The sequence below is a fragment of the Prinia subflava genome, chromosome 21, assembly GCF_021018805.1.
Source record: "Prinia subflava isolate CZ2003 ecotype Zambia chromosome 21, Cam_Psub_1.2, whole genome shotgun sequence".
Classification (NCBI taxonomy): domain Eukaryota; kingdom Metazoa; phylum Chordata; class Aves; order Passeriformes; family Cisticolidae; genus Prinia; species Prinia subflava.
Genome location: NC_086267.1, coordinates 2,844,772 through 2,855,991, shown reverse-complemented (window position 1 = coordinate 2,855,991; position 11,220 = coordinate 2,844,772). Strand labels below are relative to the sequence as shown.

At 49.3% G+C, this 11,220-nt stretch overlaps 2 protein-coding genes across 3 annotated transcripts; one reads left to right on the top strand and one right to left on the bottom strand.

Annotated features, from left to right (window-relative positions):
• Nucleotides 1-1,026: 1,026 nt before the first annotated feature.
• LOC134561027 (F-box only protein 6-like) lies at nucleotides 1,027-4,574 on the bottom strand. 2 transcript variants are annotated; one of them, XM_063417595.1, is made up of 6 exons: nucleotides 4,487-4,574; nucleotides 3,982-4,295; nucleotides 3,243-3,369; nucleotides 2,453-2,548; nucleotides 2,011-2,146; nucleotides 1,027-1,311 (listed from the first exon to the last, which is right to left on the bottom strand). In XM_063417595.1, exons 1-6 carry the CDS (start codon nucleotides 4,498-4,500, stop codon nucleotides 1,165-1,167), a joined length of 834 nt encoding a protein of 277 aa, XP_063273665.1. In that variant the 5' UTR covers nucleotides 4,501-4,574; the 3' UTR covers nucleotides 1,027-1,164. The 2 variants fall into 2 exon arrangements, with proteins under 2 accessions (XP_063273665.1, XP_063273664.1); XM_063417594.1 differs by having other exon boundaries at nucleotides 3,982-4,298; nucleotides 4,487-4,558.
• Nucleotides 4,575-4,667: 93 nt separating this feature from the next.
• Nucleotides 4,668-10,294, top strand: FBXO2 (F-box protein 2). The gene is made up of 6 exons (XM_063417596.1): nucleotides 4,668-4,780; nucleotides 6,140-6,452; nucleotides 7,518-7,644; nucleotides 7,740-7,835; nucleotides 8,157-8,292; nucleotides 8,682-10,294. The coding sequence occupies exons 2-6, from the start codon at nucleotides 6,209-6,211 to the stop codon at nucleotides 8,814-8,816; spliced, it is 738 nt and encodes a 245-aa protein (XP_063273666.1). The 5' UTR covers nucleotides 4,668-4,780; nucleotides 6,140-6,208; the 3' UTR covers nucleotides 8,817-10,294.
• The last annotated feature ends 926 nt before the right edge of the window (nucleotides 10,295-11,220 follow it).

Genomic DNA, 11,220 nt, shown 5'->3' with positions numbered 1-11,220 from the left:
CAGTTGAACTGGGCTGAGTTCTGTCACAACCAGGCTCCCTTCTTCAGTGGGGAAGTATTTTTATTTTCTTTAGAGCTTCCACTGCTTTTCTGGCCCATATGTGAACTCTTACCAATTCCTGTGAAAGGCTAAACAACCTTGGTCTCTCCCCTTTCACTCAGAGGTGGCATTAACAACATGGAATTTATCTGTCCAGCAAGGACACCTGCCAAGTGTCCCACTCCTAACAGAGAACAGGCAAGGAAAGCACTGTTAATCCTACGCCTGTCAGAGGAGATGGAACATGGCCTTAGCATTAGTTCTGGGTATGTAAGAGTGGCAGACACAGGTCACAGTGAGCTGAGCTTGTTTGTCAGAGAATTTGGTACCCTGGCCTGCCCAGCACCTCCTGCTTCCACCAAGTAACAAGTTATAGATCATAGTTATAGATCAAGGCTGGGCACTGCTTTAACATTTTATGTTGGGTTACACTGCTCAGTACAAACCAATGGTGTGGGAAAAGCCCAGCACAATCAAAAGGCACTTTGTGTTGTTAGGCAGCTGCCTGGAGGGACTCCTTACCTCCTCTTTCTCTACCTGTTTATTCAAACACCAAGGGACTGTTTAGGAAAGGAAGGCAGGTACCATTTTGATCATACACACTTAGAGAAAGGGTAAGGAATTCACCACCAGTGACACAGCATTAGGAACAAAGGTGACAGCTTCCTGATGCTATGAAGGGTCTGATGCAAATCATAAATCTTAACTGAATCTTAAAACTAAAACAGAAAATACCATACAAAACAATCTGTGGCAGAGTCCTTGTAAATACCATTGTTAATCTGAAACATTTTATCCTTATCTTTCTTAAGTTCCATAAACAAGAAAGTGTCTTTAAGACTGTGTGTGTTAGCATAAGAATGTATTAACTAGAAAAGATAGACCTCAAGATTTAATTGTCCCAGTTTTTCTCTGGAAGGGCATTTGGAGTATTTGGAGTAGCATCCATGGTAGAAGAGGATGGAAGATGAAGACAGAAGCCCTTCCAAAGGGCTGGGCCTGCAGAAGTTCTGCTGTGAACAAGAGCTGCAAACAAAGCTAGGACACACGCAGAGAGTACAGGCAAATAGTGCACCTGAAGCTGTTTGGTTCCAGTCCTGAGGTAAAGCAAACCCTTGCACTGCCTCACAAGGAGGTGTGGGGCCCGATGGTGATGCTGCTGTTGGTGACACGGATCCCATACCATCCTGCCCAGTACTGGGTGTCGTGGCCTCCATGCTGAAACCAGATGTGACGAACCCCTGCTGGGTAATTCTGGAAGGTGTGAGAAATCTGGAGAGAAAAGAGAAGTCCTCAATTTGCCTCAATAAACCAGCACTCACCTAGGAGCTCAGAAAACGACAGTGTGTGAGTCTTAGAATGAGCTCTTCTGACCCAGGTATCTTTCATTGAAAGTGCACTATACCCCATTTTATTTGGGGGGGTTGGGGAAGGGAAAGAAGCCTTTCTCACTCAGCTTTTTTCTCAAAATCCTATCTGAGTTAAACTAACATTAAGCTTCATTCTTAAGTGCATGTATAAGTAACACCTAATGCAGAATGTACAGCAGATCAAACCAGTTAAACACCTGTAGCAGTTTAAGAAACATTGTCTGCCATACTTGGCTATCCATGCAGTAGTTTTAAACCATTTTTTAAATCAAAAAAAACCCTGAGATCTGCTCTTGTTACTTAATTTTAGACAGGATCTTACGTAAAACCAAGAAACAATTAAAAAGACTGTACTAAAACAACACAGAAGCGCACAAGATACTCTCTAGAAAATGCTGGGCACCTAAAAATAGCACCTGCCTCATTCAGGACACTGCTGCTGCTTCAGCATCATCAACAGCAAGGACTGACTCACCTCTATAGAGTAGAGGAGGCTGGAGAGCAGAGAAAGTCCCACTGGCACTTTTGGCCAAGAAAGACTTGCAACACCCAAGTGTCACAACACTGCTGTAAAGCTCCTGCCTCCAGGGCTGCTGCTCACCTCTCTCCACTTGGCATCATTCCACTGCTCAATCACCACTGGTTGAGGGTGGAACTCCTCCAGGACGATGTAATCTTTGGAGAGCAGCTTCACCCTGAGCTCGTAGCGGCACCCGCAGTCAGCCCTGGCAGCGTACCTGGAGAGGCAGGAGGAATCAAGGAGCAGGGCTGTACATACAGCATTCAGCTTGCTTTATTTTTCAAAAGCAGTCTCCAAGGGGCTCCCTGTCTGCAGAAGAAAATGAATGTCATCCCCACAGCTACAGAGAAGTTCTGGAACTTAAAGCTATCCCACCCTTTACAGGACTGCCACCTTGTAGTCCACTGAGTTTAGATTCAACTCCCAAAGAATAAAGAACTGATTTTATAGCCTGAGAAGCTCCAGAAGCCTAGCTTACCTCTAGACCAATGCTAGAAATTGAAATTTTCAGTACTTTACTCACCAGTCCTTGACTGTAATTTCAGGCCGTTTCTCATCCATCAGCTGATTCCAGTAGCCTTCTTTCTTCAGGGTAATGAGTTGAGACTTGAAGCATGGCCTGAAACAGACATAGAAATACAGTTCCACAGAACATATCTCTTCCCTCTTGCTGTCCTTTCCCTGACAGCTTTAATACCCCCCCAGACCCTGATGGCCCACAAAGCTATCTGGCTAAAACCTGCCTTATCCACAGCCAGAACCTGACAAGAAAATGAACTGAGTTAGCTTCACTCCAGGGTAAAAAGAATAGTTGCCTACAAGGTGGATTAAGGGGAGTCCCTATACTTATTTGTAACAGGAAACCAGTGCCTAGTGCTTGTAAAAGCTGTTGATCCTCCTCTGGTGGCAGCTTTTATTACAAGTCGTTAGTGTGACACACCTACCATTCATGGAAGTTAGAGATCCTTGACCTTGTCATGTAAGTTGATTAAGTTTGCCAGATCCTTAACCTTCCCTACCACCTTTGAGAGAGGAGAAGCAGGGATCCCATGTGGCTTATCCCAACTATAAAAATTACAGGAAGTTCCTGACAGGCAGCCAAATTTAGCCCCTGCTGTGATCAGTTCTCTCAGCAATACCCATCTCTTTAGATTAACTGGCATAAAGGGTTAAGGGAAGGGAAGCTCCTTCCTTTTCTCACAGGTGATCTAAGGTTCAGTAACCTGCCACCAGCCTTCTAACCATGGTGTCTTTCCAAACAGATGGGAGGAAGCAGGTTTCCCAGTTCCAGATTACTGAAATCCAAATCTTACCCATATGAACTGACAAAGTATTTGTGTACTTTGGGGTCTAACAAAACATTTCCATGAGCTCCAGGCAGATCCTCAATTTTCCACTTATCTCCTTCATTAGCATCAAGTGTCCAGTGCTGGAAGTTCTCTGAAAACACAGGTATCCAAGAGTTAGAACCTTGCTTCAACTACCAGCAGGATCTCAGGTTTTTTTTAAATCAGCAACAGGAGAATTCTAGGAAGCTACCTGGTGTTTCCAGATCCACTGTATTTTTCCTACAGCTGTAAGTGACTCCTGTCATTATGCTGCCATTACCTTTAATGTGGCTGTCAGCATCTAGGACAGCAGGTAGCAGATTTCTGACCTCATCAGAAGATCACCATCAGCAATAAAGTAGGATTAATGTAGTCATATTAGTCAAGTCTTTGGTAACAAAAATTCTCCAGCTGCCCAAATGTTTAATCCCAATACCTGATCGTTTCACTATCACATTGTACTTGTAGTGCAAATTAATTGTCACTGCCTGCCATACTGGGACCTTATGACTCCTGATTTTTTCTGGCTAAAACCACAAAGTATTAGTAAATAAATACCTATCTATCTACAGCAGTTTTATTGCAGGAGCTGTGAGTCTGACCTAGCAGAGCTACACCCAGCAGCTGGACAGTCCCACAGCATCAGCAGCAGATGAAGCATCTGACACTGACTCACTCTGACTGCTCGGAAACTCTTAGTCCTTTATGAAATAATGAAACAAACCTTCAGCGCACGGGTTTTTGATTAAGTTTCTCTTCAAGTGGCAGAGCATATAGAAGATCCTCCAGTCGGAGATGCTTCTGTCCAAGCTCTGGCGATAAAACCCATCGCGCTGGCACTTGCGCTTCCACAGGGTGGTCAGGTCCACCACGTAGCGCCACTGCGAGCACACCAGGCGGCAGGTGCAGAGCAGGTCCCGGGCGGGCAGCAGCGACAGCAGCTCCACCAGCACGTCCTCGGGGAGATCGCCGATGGTTGTCATGGCACACGGCGGGCCGCAGGAGCGCGATGGGAAATCCCCGGCACGACGGCCCGAGCTGCTGGAAGCAGAGGCAGTTTCCCCTCGTTACGGACAGAACCCCGGACAGCCCGGCCGGCCCCGGCCCCAGCCCCGCTCCCGGCCCCGCTCCCGGCCCCGCTCCCGGCCCCGCTCCCGGCCCCGCTCCCGGCCCCGCTCCCGGCCCCGCTCCCCGCCGCGCCCCTCGCCCGGCCCCAGCCCCAGCCTCACCTGGCTCCGCCCATGCGCGCCCCCGGACACGGATGTGGGGCCGCGGCCCTTCCGCGGGGCGGAGCCAGGACGGGGCGGAGCCAGGACGGGGCGGAGCCAGGACGGGGCGGAGCCAGGACGGGGCGGGGGCAGGACGGGGCGGGGGCAGGACGGGGCGGGGCCGGGGCGAGGGCGGGGCGGGGGCGGATCCAGGGGCGGGGCCGCGGGCTCCCCTCACACGAGCCCGGGATCCTCTCCTCACACACGCGGGCTCAGATCGGGGCAGCACGGGCAGCCTTCGCAGCAGCGGCCTAGGTAAGAGCGCTCGGTGCCCCCCCTGAGCCCCCGCGGGTTTTCCGGGGTGTCTCTTAAGACACGCGTGTGCCCCGAGCACGTCAAGGGACGGGCGCTGCCCGGGAGCGGGTTCGTGATGCAAAGGCGTTCGCAGCTTGGGTGCTTAACCGGGGTGGGAAGGGAAAGGTACCTCTGCCCTTCTCCCGAGTGCGGGAGGAAGGCTGGATAACAGGGCTCCATCAGCAGGCAGGGAGCAGGAGCGGCTTCTGAAACTCCTGTACGAGATGAAACCAGCATGATCCCTCCCGCCTACTTTTAAAAAATTACATTTTAGCCTTCGGGAGTGTGGTTGAGGGTTGGAAGTGTGGGGAGAATGGGAAATCACTAATGCTGTCTCCATAAAAGCCAGGGAATTTTAAATTACAGTTCGCCCCTGCTGGGTGCAGTGCAGATAGAGGACATATCCGAATGTCTCAATTTAGGATGCTGTTACAGCAGTGACTCCCTATTTCCTCCCTTCCGTGACAGGCTTGGTACCTTTATATTTCATTAATTTGCATGCCAGGGTATTTCTCCTCTGTTCTTAGTGCTCTCCCAGTCTTAATGAGTCATTCCTGAGAAGTTTGGCTGCATCCATGCGGTTTGCTGCAGCCTCAGCACTTCCCAGCAGCAGGACTCAGCTGACATAAAGCAGTGTCACCGTGCACCCCCACGGAGGACACGGGCTCTGAATCTGCACACTCATCTGTCCACAGCCCTGCAGCGCCTGCACCTGGAACTCCGGGCAGCAGAGAGCTCCTTGGAGTCCAGGAATAGCACATGAAGTTAGAGCAAACGCTTCTGACTTAATTCCTCCGGTTATGAGGCCATAGACAATAGAATATTGGTGAATATCAGTGGAATTGTTTTCAGTTCTGCTCAGACCTTTACTTTATACAGGCTCCTGACTAAGTGCCAGCACTCTGAGGGAAAGCCTGTCAGATCTAGAATGAAGCACTGCAAAGGTGGCTGGCAAGATGCTTAACGCTGATATTTGAGTACTGCTTTGCAGCATTTGTTATCAGGGATGTTCCTAAAGGCAGAACAGACAGCCCTGTGCCTCCCTGTGCAGAGGAAATCATTACTAAGAAGCTGATTTTTGCAGCAGCAGAGATTCTGGAAGGATTGATTCCAGCCTGGAAAATGAACAAACTGCTCACAATTGCAGTTGTCAAGTACATACATTTTGCAGGCAGATTTAATTCAGGGCTTTTACTTAGAATATAAAAATAGTAATCTCCTTCAGGATACTTAATAAGGAACAGGAGACCCTGAGGCTAGGAAACAAAATCATGCCTTCAGATAACATATTTCTTTTCCCTTTTTTTCCTACTGCATCAGTGTCTGACGTTGCTGAGGGCTGGAAACCCTCAGCCCTCCTTTGCAGCCTCTCTCGCAGGCTGCCCAGGGATGGAGTCCCTCCCCGAGGCAGTCCTGATCCGAATCCTGGCCTCCATACCTGCCGTGGATCTGGTGCTGGTGTGCCGCCTGGTCTGCTGCCAGTGGAGGAACCTGGTGGATGGAGCTGAGCTTTGGATGCTGAAGTGTCAGCAGGAAGGCCTCACCAGAGCAGAGGCAGAGGCAGAGAACTGGCAGAATTTCTACTTCCTGAGCAAGAAAAGGAAGAACCTCATCAAGAACCCTTGTGGCGAAGGTGAGAGACATCACAGCAAGCTTCAAGGTGTCAGGGAGATGACCAGTCACTGAGAATTGCATATCTCTAGTCTTTAAAAATAGATCTTAGTTGTTGTCAGGTTGCAGAATTTTCTCCCTGCCCAAGAGCCAAGTCATTCAATCTGTGCTGCCAAATAATTTAATGAGAACAAAGGCTTTTGATAATCAGCCTTTACAAAGGACTTTACATGACATTAATTTTATATAACCTCTGCAGGGATCTAAATCATGTTTGAGACACAAAGATATCCTTTGCAGAAACCCTCCAACACAGTAATGGCTGTGGAATTTGTTTCTCTATTTCTTCTTCATGAGAGGAGAGATGAAACCTTTTCCCAGCTCAGGGCCAAATCTGCCCTCAGCTCACTGAGCCCCTCAGGCTTCTTTCCTCAGAGGCCACTCGTGTTTTTACCCTCCTCATCACAGCCCATGTTAGAGACTGGGCACACACCCCATGTGCCTTTATTCTGAATCTATGAACTTCACTTGCCAGAGCTGCAATAAGCAGCAGTAACCAAGCCTCACAACCCCAGCAGCAACAATTTCACACATCATAGAACAAAGCAGTATCAACACTGCTTCCCCATTTTGTTGACAGATGACCTTCTGCAAAGTTTTCCAACATCCAGGTTTCCCCCCTAGAAAACCCCGATGTTTAAGGTTCCTGCTTCAGAAAATTACCACTAAGTGCTTTAGAAAACTTAGAAATAAAGCAACCAGCAACTGTCCCCAGAGTGTTTGTGTGCTGTGATGCTGAAAATGCTGACACACTGTTCAGAATACCTCAGTTCTCTCCCTGGAGTACTTTCTTAAACCCACACATACACACCCTCTTTGCTGGGGAATGTTAAAGTTTGGTGTGATTAGGCTCAGTCAGACTAAAGGTTTTTGCCTGACCTCTACTAAACAAACATATAGTCTACATACAAAATCAGTGCTGTGACTAATATCAAACTCTCACAAGCCAGAGGAAGGTTCCAGTGGGAGATGTTCAAGTTCCCCACACTCACAGGACTTAACCAAATCTCTTTTCTGCCTTTTGCAGAAGACTTGGAGCACTGGGGAGAGGTAGAGAATGGAGGTGATGGCTGGAAAGTTGAAGAGCTCCCAGGGGACTTTGGAAAAGAATTTCCTAGTGAAGAAGTCCATAAATACTTTGTTACATCTTATGAGTAAGTCTGCTTTCTTCTGTTGCTCAGGAAAGGGGGCATTTTTGGTTCCCCAGGCCAGGAGAGGCTGTGATACCAATTCACATCTTGTGTTTCAGGTGGTGCCGAAAGGCTCAGGTCATTGACCTCAGGGCTGAGGGCTACTGGGAAGAGCTGATGGATACAACCCAGCCTAAAATCATGGTAAGAGACTGGTAAGTATTGAGGAAGGCTCTGAGGACAGACAGGCAGAGGGTAAAGAAAAGGAAGAGCAGGGAGGGCATAGACTTCATATATATTTGGCCTGAAAACCTCAGCTGCCAGGATCCTGGGTGTGGGACAGGGCTCACAGGCAGCTCCCACAGGCTGTTGGATCACATGAACTCCAAAAGGTTCCTGTGGTGAGTGAGGGGAGGTGGTGGGCTGGGCTGAGAACAGATTTCCACCTCAAACCAAGGCCACAGTAACCTGGTGAGCGTGGTGGAGCCTTTGCAGAGCTCTTACAGGTGGTGCCAGCAGCTTGGGTCTCCTTGTAGGTATGCAGGACGCAGCGATGCTGGCTGCCTCTACGAGCTGTGCGTGCAGCTGCTCTCTGAGAATGAGGATGTGCTGGCTGAGTACAAAAGTGACACTGTCACCATCCCACAGGACAATGATGCCAGCTGGACTGAGGTGAGTTACAGTTCTGGGCTCAGCAGTGACACCCAGCCTACGTGAATCAGGAATATTTTTAAGCAGAATTCTCCAAGGGGAGGAGAAGGCTCTGTCATGTGTTCTCTGGAGCCATGACCCTATGATTGAAACAAAGAAAAGGGAGGCTGCTTTACAGGAAACTTGCAGAGTCCCCACTAGCAGGTGTAAAGTGAAGGAGATGCCCAACTAGGAGTGATTAAGTGGCCTCAGAGCAATGGGATCAAAGTGGGATCCAAGCTTCTCCCACTGTAAAAGTCCCCACTGTTACCCAGCCTGGTAGGTCTGACTGAGGGCTCTGTGCACTGAACAGTGGCAGGTTTGTGGTGGTTTGACACTTACTAACAACTGTTTTGTCTCTTGTCCCAAAGATCTCCCACACCTTTTCCAGCTACGGGCCTGGGGTCCGCTTTGTGCGCTTCGAACACGGTGGGCAGGACACGCTGTTCTGGAAGGGGTGGTACGGGGTGCGTGTCACCAACAGCAGTGTGACACTGGAGCCATAGCTGTGCTCAACCAGGGTCTGCATGCTGCAGCTGCCTTCCCTCAGGGCATCCCCTGCCTTTGGATGGTTTCTGCATGGTGCTGCTGCTGGCTGTAAAGCCTTTCTGCATAGGAGCGTGCGTGCAAGATGCCAGGAGCCACCACCCCTCCCTCCTCAAGAGGACTGTGCAAAGAATGTGAATGGATTTGTGAATGCACCACAAGACTCAGCCTCAGCGCTTGCACTGATGTTCTCCAGCAGACAGATCACCTAGAAATCCTGCAGCCCTCCTCTCTTCCTAACCCCTGGCACCCAGCCTGAGTCAGATCTCTCTCCTGCCCGCTTCCCAGACCTGGGCACTCCTTAAAACTTGAAGGGACACTTTAAGTATATTTTCTGGAAGCTAGAGTGGGAAGAAAAGAATAAAGAAAACCACAGACCCAGTGTCTCAAAACATACCAGGGAAACCCAGAGCCCTGTCCCCAACTGTTTCCATGACCTGCAGTGAGAACCTTGGCTTCTCCCACTTATAAAGAGAGTTTACCACAGAGGGGCTGTAGCTTGGCTGTCAGTGCTATTTGTTTAATTTTTAGTGATAATGCAAAGCAAGAGAGGTTGAATCCTTTTTCTCTTACACTGTTCCCAGCATCCATTTATCAAGGAAATTGTTGGGAAGAGAAACCTGTCTGGTGTCCTGGGACTTTGTCTCCCTCAGATGGCATCTGAGAGTAATTGCTGGGGGAGAGAGAGGAAGAGATAACAGATTAGGGAAGTGGGTTAGAAAAAATTGGGGATAGGGTCCAGGAACAAATGAAAACAAACTCAATTTACCCCTTCCTGGCCTGTGCATGCTTCATGCAAAAAGCATCCTGGCCATCCAGTGTGACTCTGCTAGCAGGACACAGCTGTTGGCCTCGTTGCACTTCTACTGACTGTGTCTGCAGGAATTACACATCTGCCTCTGCCAAGACAGCACTTGAGTCTTCTACTTGTGCTTCTTGTTATCAGTCAGGGCTGTGAGCCCATCCTGAACAGACCCCTAAGCTTTCCTGAACCAAGACTGTCCCTGCCTAGTTATTCCATTCAGAACAGCATCCCCTAACAGAGCTGGTGTTGCCTAGAGAAAGTATTTATATTTCTGTATCCATCTGTCTGTCTTCCCTCCCTGGGCTGCCATTTAAGTGCCCCCTTACACATGCAGTGACTGCAACTGCCTGGAGCCAAAGGAAAGATTTTCCCACCTGGACACTGTGCATGCTTCCTCAGGCTTCCTGCACAGCTACACCCAAGTGCCACACACACCCCAGGGTCCAGGCAAACACAATAAAGTGACACAACTGTGTGGATTTCCTCTTGTCTACAGGGTATTCGCCCCCTGTGCTCAAGCATTTGTCCTCTGGTTACGTGGATCATGTCAGCCAGTTCTCTCCAGAAGCAGGAGTCACTGCGCTGTGACACCAAGGGTGTCCCTGGGAGAGGTGCAGGCTCTGTTCCCCAGCACCCTGGACCTGTGGGAAGCACTTCATGTGCAATGGGTCTGCAGTGTAACAGCAAGAAAAGTGCATTTCAAACAGTGGGAATTCATTCAAGGCACAGAGAAGGTGCAGGAAGGCTTCTACAGAGTCCAGCCCTGCTGCCAACCCTCATTTGTCACTAACTCTACTGTGAGTTCAGCCTTAGTTCTGACCCAGGAGGCACCAGAATCAGTTCAGAATGTGTTTCCTTTCCCTTACCCTGCACACACTGTCATGCAGTGCTGCTGTACCCACCCTTAGCTTTTAATGCAGCTGCTAGTTTAATTAATATCCAGCTCCCTGCCCCACAGAAGAAACAATCTCTCCTTTTGTCCCTAGGGAATCAGTACAGTAAGGAGATCAATATTCACACCTCAATGCAATTGTTAACCTCTCCTAAATCACCATCTCACAGTCAGGATAAACCTCAGGATGAAGCCCTCAGATACTGTGGCCCTTGCACATCCGAGGCAGGAGCGTGGTCCCACTTTGGGTTTATCTGGGCTGAGGCACTGAGCTCACACAGCCTCCCCAGCAGCTCTCAGGGCTCTCCTCCCTCTGTGCCAGCCCCTCCCGTGCTCACAGCGGCTGGGAACAGCCTGCAAAGCTTGTGCAGACCTCCCCCTCCCCTCCAGGAGGTGTTTTCCCAGTGCCTGCAGCCTCACTGCAGAGAACAGGCACCTCTGCTTTCAGAGCTGCTCACAGAAGCTGCTGCTGACCTCAGGGGAGCAATTACTCCTCACATTCAGCCACGTCAGTACCAGATTCCCAAAGCAAGTCAGTGTCTGGGTACATGGGGAAAAAAAAAACAAGTCTTGCTCACATTATAAATATTTTGTTCCAAATGCCTTTTGAATTTTGATCAAACCCTGTAAGCCTGAACACACTGCAACATGCACGTACACTCAATTC

What these genes read in the sequence shown, in the direction of transcription:
- LOC134561027 (XM_063417594.1), bottom strand. An exon ending in CAAAAACCCGTGCGCTGAAG is followed by an intron (nt 3,370 to 3,981) that starts GTTTGTTTCATT and finishes CTGTGTTTTCAG; the next exon opens with AGAACTTCCAGCACTGGACA. An exon ending in GAAATTACAGTCAAGGACTG is followed by an intron (nt 2,147 to 2,452) that starts GTGAGTAAAGTA and finishes CTGCCTCTCCAG; the next exon opens with GTACGCTGCCAGGGCTGACT.
- FBXO2 (XM_063417596.1), top strand. Translation starts at nt 6,209, where the DNA reads ATGGAGTCCCTCCCCGAGGCAGTCCTGATCCGAATCCTGGCCTCCATA. An exon ending in TACTTTGTTACATCTTATGA is followed by an intron (nt 7,645 to 7,739) that starts GTAAGTCTGCTT and finishes CTTGTGTTTCAG; the next exon opens with GTGGTGCCGAAAGGCTCAGG. An exon ending in AAAATCATGGTAAGAGACTG is followed by an intron (nt 7,836 to 8,156) that starts GTAAGTATTGAG and finishes GTCTCCTTGTAG; the next exon opens with GTATGCAGGACGCAGCGATG.